The sequence below is a fragment of the Xiphophorus maculatus genome, chromosome 18, assembly GCF_002775205.1.
Source record: "Xiphophorus maculatus strain JP 163 A chromosome 18, X_maculatus-5.0-male, whole genome shotgun sequence".
NCBI lineage: Eukaryota > Metazoa > Chordata > Actinopteri > Cyprinodontiformes > Poeciliidae > Xiphophorus > Xiphophorus maculatus.
Window position 1 is genome coordinate 10,687,561 of NC_036460.1, and position 8,711 is coordinate 10,696,271.

The 8,711-nt window shown below is 39.3% G+C and overlaps 1 protein-coding gene across 9 annotated transcripts in view; it reads right to left on the reverse strand.

Moving 5' to 3' along the window:
- The window catches only part of LOC111611959 (chloride channel protein 2-like), a 118,608-nt gene extending 110,232 nt beyond the window's left edge, over positions 1-8,376 (reverse strand). For 3 of the 9 annotated variants that reach the window (XM_023351113.1, XM_023351112.1, XM_023351111.1), the window contains exon 1: positions 8,010-8,375. In XM_023351113.1, coding sequence (XP_023206881.1) covers positions 8,010-8,060 — 51 coding nt within the window. In that variant the 5' untranslated portion in view covers positions 8,061-8,375. Of the gene's footprint in view, positions 1-8,009 lie in introns of all 9 variants that reach the window. The other 6 variants (XM_023351110.1, XM_023351109.1, XM_023351114.1 and 3 more) reach the window with 3 other exon arrangements.
- Positions 8,377-8,711: the final 335 nt, after the last annotated feature.

Below are 8,711 nucleotides of genomic sequence, written 5' to 3' on the forward strand. Positions count from 1 at the left end.
ATTCCCGAAGTTATACACAATGAAGAGCACCACATCCCGCACCAAGTAGGTTTTGGAAAAAATTCAAACGAGATGAACAACCAAAATTTTCCCCTGGTGGAAACTTAATGAACTCTGACGTTTGTTAATCGGAAATTTTTCCACTTTAAATTTAATCAAAAATTACTGTTTCATTTCACATGTTAAATTTATCCAATATGTATGTCATATCTCAACCCATTTATCAGGTCTTGAGTGCAACTAAGTGTTTACAGTAGAGTTACAAATTAAAATTTATTCATAAATCTAAAACAAAAAAATAATTCTAAAAACATATATGCATATATTTTTTGCCATTTTATACTCCTTAAGTTTGTTAAGACCTTAAAATTAGCTTGCAAGGCTCAGCAATTGGCAGAACCAAGACAATAAGCTCATTATTAAACTTGCATCTAAAATAAAGCTTTGCACGTTCTATGTTTAGACCGTGTTTAAGTCAGGATATAGTTTTAGGGAAGTTTGGCATTCTCTACACATCACTGAATACTTCACAATGATGACACATGGTGATGACAACATCATGCTGTGGCGATGCTTTGGTGTGAAACGATACTAAAAAAGGTAAATTCAATTCAAAAATACTTCAGCGCAAAGAAAGACTGTATATTGTTGCAACTCACATCGTCCAGATATCTCGAAAGAGTTGTCATGATAGTGATGCTGTGGGAAGAGAGGATCTCTGGTAGCAACAAATCTGAAGAGGCCTCTGACTAAATACCGTTTCAGTAAGGCAGTCTCATGACCACCATGATGAGCAGCAGACACAATATTCCACATTAACATGTCATGGATGACACCATCTTTCATTGGCAAGCACTGCTAATCCATCTCATCTGGTTTTGCTGCTCTTTTTTAAATCTTAAATCTTGTGAGTACAATCATTACTGAAAGATTTCTTCTAAGTATAAAATCTGTTTCTAGTTAATCTTAAATCTTTCTATAGCTAGAAAGCAAGTCAGAGAGTCAAGCACATGATCTGTGCCCATTATGATCGATGAAAAAGATGGCTTGAACCTCTTCCTTCTCTCTCTGCTGTTTGGTCCTGCTCTGTATCCACGAAGCATTATTTTTAACTCCTCTGGGATTTGGAGTTCAGGTTCATTTGAGCTTTTGAAATAATCATCAGCTACTTCTAGTTGTAAAAAATAATACCTTATTGTCATGATTACATAACTGTTCCAATATAAAAAACTAAGAGCAAAATTCCTTTTCATCTGCAAAACATCCAAACCCAAAGGGAATAAGTGTCCAAACATGCAGTGTTTCTACCAAAATAACTAACACAAGTCTACAAAAAGAACAAATCAGAAGCAACGTAACAAATATTCTAACATGCTGCCCCCAATTCTAAAAAATTGTTAGAGGTTCCACATGACATTAGGCTGAGGTTCATTGTTCAGGAGTACAACAACCCTATATGTATCACTTTACACCTTGAAAAAGTTCAAGGAATATGAATACCTTTGCAATTTAGTAGGCTTGGAGATAAACTCTGTTGTTCAAAGTATTGGGATGCAGACATGGATGATTCTACAATAGAAATGAATTAGACAAGAGCCAAACCTTATTAACTCTGTTAAACTAATATGAAATATTTTAAAACCATACCACATGCTTTCACATGGAGGCACAAGTAAAACAGCCGATCTTACCTGCTACCATAAATTTCACCACCAAATCTCCCTATAAGTCGGAGAAGGCAAAGCCAATTACAAAGCTCATTACAAATGTTACCACAATGGATCAGCAGCCATCGAGTTACTAGGAGTCTAATACGATACTAGGATAGCTATTGATACAGACTCCTGTTACCATGACAGCACATGGGACCTCAAGACCTCTGTTGGGGTCACTAATCAACAAAAATGGGGTCTTGACATATTCTTGAAAATTAAACGATACCAGCAAATTTATTATGTTAATTTTAAGAAATCAGAACTTACAAAAAATAAAATTAATATATTGGTGATGTCATTACACCCTGTTTAACTGCTTCATATTATGAGTCATAAATCTCTTTTATTGTGATTTCTGTGGGGCTTAAGGTTAAATATTTGGGAACTACTGCTCTAATAAGCACAATGGGTGAGCCAAATTAGAGCAGTGAAAGAGAGTCACATGGGTTTAACTTTGAATGGGCTTTAAAAACATAGAAGAGAAACAATAGATCACCATGAAAAATTTTGTTTTAGTTGGTTCCTTGTTTTTTTCCAAAGAATGGGTACAGATTTTAAAAAGTGTATTCTGTGATAAATTACACACGTGGGAACGCAAGTTACTGCATTGTAGCCTTCTGCATAAACATTAACCGACTAGAGATTTTCACTCCTTATACCCAAGTTCAGATACATCAAGACAGCCAAGTGCTCTTACACTTTCAGAGTGTAACATCCTGAAATACCCCTAAGCTTGGTTGGTAAACATTCAAAGACATGAGAGAACAGAAACATAAAAATGTGGTTCAAAAACTAAAAAAATACTTTCTGATGATCAGGTCACATTACCTGCATGCTTTTGAGAGATAGAGTCTAAAAACTGGGCAATATATTTAGCAAATCACTAATCACATTCTGAACAAGACAAATTTTTAAGCACATTTATCAGAAAATACTGAAATTTTCCAAGTTGACCAATGAGTTTTAACAATACATGAAATCTGATAAGCCAGGAAGAAACTTTCATCTTATGCCTCCATTTTATGGGAAACAGATGGGCAAATTAGATTATGCTTCTTTAAAAAGAGTTAGGGTTAAGGTTACAGTATGATTTATGCCCAGTGTTTGGCACAATTATTAATTAAATTCAACCACATATCTGCACTTTTATCAGAGTGATTCAGATAAACACAGTTTTATTGGGGAGAAAGACTTGTCACGCCACATGAAATGTAAGTTATTAACTATACACTTCAAGAAAGGGACACAATCAATGCCATTATACAGCACATAAAATGTTACCTTTGATCACATGAAAAAAAGGGACTAATATTGCTGATAAAACAAATGACTGACAATTGACTCCCTCAATAACGAGTGACTATGCACAGCAAACATATCTACAGATCAGGTGTTTATAAATGTGAACTGATGTTTCAGTTTGAGGTTTACCAACGGCAGCGGCGCTGGATTCATTTTTGAGGTGGGGGAACCATGGAGTGCTCCGTCACCTCTGTTACGCACTTTGAATGTCAGGCGCACGCACTTGTTCAATTGATATAATGGCACCTGTCAATCAATTCAGTGGGTTTGTCGCAATTTGTGCCGAGGTAAACAGTAAACACCCCTTATCTGGAGGACAACGTTTTTGGGTCTATGCGCTGCGATCTGGCTAGATTTGATAATTGTTTGCTATTGAAAGCGCTACAGTCATAGAGATTTGGTGGAAAATAATCAGGAAAAAAATGTTAAAAGTTGTCAGTGGGGAACATGGAGAAGGCAGCTTTACACAGAGCATTTAGATGGCGGAATGGACTTTATTCCATTTTCAAAACTGGAGTCTGGAAAAATGTAAAAGACGGATAAATGGCTGCAGTCGACCTAAGAACAGCTGAAGACAGAGATCGACGGTATTAAAACACAGTGTTTGTATGAAGGTTTTGTTGTCAATGCATCATTGGTGTGAACGCACCAGTAGCGGCTTAAACAGTTGTCCAACTGGGTGACCCGTCAGGTGTCACCCAGTTGACACCTGGCGGGTCACACACAAAGCTCATAAATCGGCGACCCAAAAGAACTGCGCACACAGTAAAAAGCTCTGGCAGGATCCAAACGACCGCTCTTAGAACTACGGGAGGATTCAAACTCCGCTCATTCATTTTTGGCTTATGAAAAAAGTGCCAAGCCGCCAAATTTACAAAAGTAAACTGACCAATAACATTTAGGCTTTGGCGTGCGCACCTCCACAGACTCACACAGACTCGCTACATACAAGATGTTTTGCCACAATAGATCTTTTTTTCTCCTAAATGTTGTTAATAGTAAAGAAGGTTAGATAAAAAAAAAATCAAAAATTATTCTTTACTGTTTTACTTAAAGGAAAATTTCAAGGTACACACAGTGCGTACAGCTGCGGGTGCCCCTGTGCTCAGCTACTTATTACAAGTGCAAAATACGTACGATACTGCTATGCCGAGGATAGATAGATATGACAAAAATTACGACTGGTCAAATATTTGGAACATTAAAAAAATAATAGATAAAATACATGTCAGATATCCTCCAGCAATGCCAATTTAGAGCAGCAGGACAACCTAATGGTTCCAGCGCATCATCACGTTACGGCGCAGCAGCACTATCTGGATGCGCTAGGTCTAAAACCAAAAGGCAGCGCAGATTATATTTGCTGCATGTTCCACAAATTGTGCGGGAAAGAGATCTCAATATTTTTGCATTAAAAACAAAAAGAAAAATACCATGAATAAACTTAATGTACTTGTTATTTAGCAGACAAAAATTAATTTCAACAGCCAACAGAGACCTGAAAACCCATCAGTAGCCATAAGTATCGATGGCTACTGATGGCTGATTGGGTTTTGAAAGAGCAAAGAGGGAAAAAATAAATAAACTCATGCAATTATTTTTTGACTTGAGCAAAAGTGATCTGCTCTGGGCAAAGTGTGGGTGAGCATTTGGTCCGGACCCGTAAACGGACATGGGCCCGATGTCCTTTTTTGTTTATTTCATCCCAACGCCATTAGAAAGAAAACATCGTCACAGATCTATAAATGGTGATCAATACAGAAATATCATTTAATTTTTAGGCAGAATTGGTTCAGACCTGGACCAGAACAGAGTCAAAGCCTTTTTTCAGTTGTCAGACTCGTTCATGATCCCAACCTGACCCAAAACTGCCACATGTGCGTAAACCTTTGGGGGACTGTTATGCGATCTGGAGCATTTAGAATTTGGTCCAGATCTCAGTGTTGTAGGTTTTATTTGTACCTCTGTCTGCACATAAACACAGAGAGATGTCAGTCATGGATTGTAAGAGTTGTGTGCAACCTGTGTAAATGTCTGGTGGGACCAACGAACGGGCAGGGCAGGGCCGTAAAGTGGGGGGCCAATGGCCCTCTGGCCCCCCCTGTTCCGGCGCCTATGACCAACGGTACTTTGAGGCAGGTTTTTCGTCTTAGAGCTTGGCACTCCTGACCCCGCCAGCTTTTCTCTCCAGCCAGCTTTTCATTCTCTCTCACAACCGAACCACACTGGCCTCTTTGAGCATCCGCTGCCCACAACAAAACCCACACAACCATCACGACTGCCAATATCACACAAAGACACCATGTTACTACAGCCCACAGCGAGGAGATGGAAAGGAGGCAGGAGGGGGGAACTGATGGTAAACGAGGTTACTCTCATTTTGAAACTGTTTTCTATTTTTGTTTGGTTCTATGTAGTTTATGCCATTGTTTTGCAGCTGGGTTGAGGAGAGTTGGACAACAGCCGTCGGGTTTTTACTTATTTATTTTTTCTCCCTTACAGAGAGCCGTAGGGCCGAGCACGAGACCTGCCAGGGTGACGGCGTGTCCAGTGCTGAATCAGCGGGTCGCAAGTTGTGTAATCTCTCACACAACCGCACACACGGATTAACAGAACATAGGGTGGGGGGAGGAGGGGACCGTTTTTCCTTTTACAAAGAAACTTTTTCAAATAGAGGAAACAGAGGCCCAAAGTAGTGTTACAGCTGTGGTTGCTCTTAATTTAAAGCCTCAGTGCCACTGAACTGGTCCGTATAAAACCAGAAATAAAATAGGGATTCGTTTGGCCTGACAGAAGTTTTATCCAGAAACATCCACACAAAGTTCCCTCTTTACCAACGTGAGGAACATGCTGAAGATCTCTGCTCCACAAAGACACATCCAAGCACTCAGAAGTGACTTATAAAGACTCTTCCTACAGTTTCACAAGACAACACAATATCTTACATAGAAAACATATGAAATAAAAATATAACCACTTGTCTCAGTGGCAGCCACCTGTTAGTTGTAAAATTAATAAGTAATAATATGCTTTTCTTAGAGACATCTCATTGAAAACATTAAAAAGAGAAGCCAATGAAAGAAGGAGCACAGCAGACAGGTCAGAGGTAATGCAAGGTTAGGTTTTAAAACAATACTAATCTACTATGAAATCTAGAAACTTGACAAGTCACTCGAGCAGAGCTTTAATCAGAAAACCCCTCTATGCAACTCTGGAGAAGCTGCACAGATCTACAACTCAGGTGTACACTCTGTAAATCCATTCATTGTACAAGCATCTGTTGCAAGAAACCCAAACCCATAAAAAGTTACTTTTGCAGTAGAGGACAAAACAAGCATAGTCAGATGAACCTTGTGGCATTAATGCTAAACAGTACGAGAGAAACAGGACATCCACACAGTGCACCATGCAACACCTTAAAACACATTAAAGTTCAAGACAACTTTATTACAAGTTTTAGAAGGCGTTGCAGTGTAAGAGTTCAATGTTAGTCAGGTTCAGCCTAATAAAAACAACTAAAAGCTCCACGCAGACTTTCTTTGAGATGGCCACTATTTATGCAAAGTGCATCAGTAACTTATGAGCGTAAAACTGCGACCCAACAGCCAGCACAACTATCCCCCCCACTGCACAACTGTCACTTGCACCAACATACTGAACATTATTTCACACTCAGGCTCGCCCGAGCAGCACTGAACACATCTATTGTCTGATGTTAATAGAGCCGCCGCACTAAACTCCTGACACATACAGTAACCATTATGACAGCTGTCAAAATAACATTCTGCTAATCACACTTGACAAACATTTAATTTGAGCTGCACACATACAAGTCTTACATTTTTCTGCACACCAGTTTATTTTAAAGGAGTTAGCAAGGAAAACTAATTGCACATGCAGCAAAAACTTGCATATTTTTAGGTTTAGTCACCTGAATATCAAATGTACTGTTTGGCTCAAAATTATTGCTACACATGGAAGATTAAGATTTAAAGTTATTTTTTTAATTTGATTAACATGTTTGTTCTGATTAAAAGTATTAAGATTTTGGAGTGATCCAGCCAAAGTCCTGATCTGCATCCGACAGAAAAGAGGAGTTAAAGATTAGGGTAACAAGGAAGCAGTTCAGCCTGAAAGACTTGGAGCTCATAACTACAGATAGATCATCAAAATATCAGCAGAAACGTGCAAAATGCTGGTCAGCAGCTCAATAACAGAGTTCCCATTAATTATAGAGAATAGTGCAAATATTTTCTGATATGTAGTAATGTCAATAAAGTGCAGTGCAGTCTTTTTGGAGATGCATGTGACATAAATATAGATACAACCTTTTTAAATGAATGAAATTACTGTGTAATCCAAAACTGCCATAGGGTATGAATAATTATAAACCTAATAATATACTTTGTGAATTGAAAGAGGGGAGCTTTCTCATCTTTTTTTATGTTTTATTCAAGTCTGGCAAAAATCTAGTCTTAAAAAGGTAGGACACTGGCTGAATCTGAATCCAGATGTTGACAGCGAGCAGCTCCGTTCTTTGTGCTTGTAAAGTCAATGAATATGTCCTGCTTAACACTTCAGAAACGTCACTTTAGCCAACTGTGTCACCTTGTCTGTGTACGTGGAATGTGCACCAAAGCCTTCAGGAACACATAAAGCGACACACAGCTGCTGCACACGCGAGAAAACAAAACAAGTTGAACTTCGTTCAAAATATGTTGAAACAAGTTTGTCATTCTGCTCACTCCTGATTTACAGACTCAGACTTGAGTTTTTAGCATGTGAATGCCACGACGGAGCATTCGGCTCATGTAATTTTCACAGTTTCCTTGTATTTTCACTCCAAGTAAACTTTGAACAACATTCTGCTGTTTAGCTACCAGATGTGTGCGGGGAAAGCCAGGTGGTACAATCCGTCAGTCCTGGTTTCGGAGACCAAGGAGAGCCGTGGATAAATACGAAAAGTGCCAAAATGCAACAAGTGAAACTCACCAAAGTTTGTTCATACTGCAGGGCTCGCTGGTCCGAACCGTCCCCCGCCATGGCTCTGCTCCGTACCTCACCCGGCGACTAGATGCAGGGATTTTCGGCTTGGAAGTGACAAGAAACCCGGTCAGCGACGTCTCTCCGCGCGCTGGCTGGTTAAAGCATCAGTCTGTCTCAAGTGTCCGTACAGCAGTTCACTAGGTGACCTCTAACTTCACACCGCGTCTCTGTTATCGTGCTAAAACGCTTCATTTTATATCGTTAGTTCCCATCAAGAAACACGCGCGAGGCGGGACTTGAGTGTGGAGTGGAGCCCAGCCTCCTTCCACAGCTAGTCAATCAAAGCGAAAAGAAACTCGCTGCGTGGGACCTTCACGTGAGCTCATAAACAGGAAGAAATAACCTCCATTGAAAATTAGTAGGGAGTTCCTTCTGCCCAGGTGGACGGTGATTGCCCGGGCTTCCGCATTGTATGTAACAGCAAACACTCTCGCAGGCCACTTTATTTAGTACAAAATCAAATGTTTCATGGCATTTAGGTCAAGACAAGTTAATTTGATTAGCACGTTTCAGCAACAAGGCAGTTCAAAATTATTTTCTTTAATACAGTAACCAATTATGAAACGAGCAGTAAACATAAAATGTTGAAATATTCAATATTGATCAATATTCCAGATTTATCAATCAAAGGCAACTCTAAACAGGTGG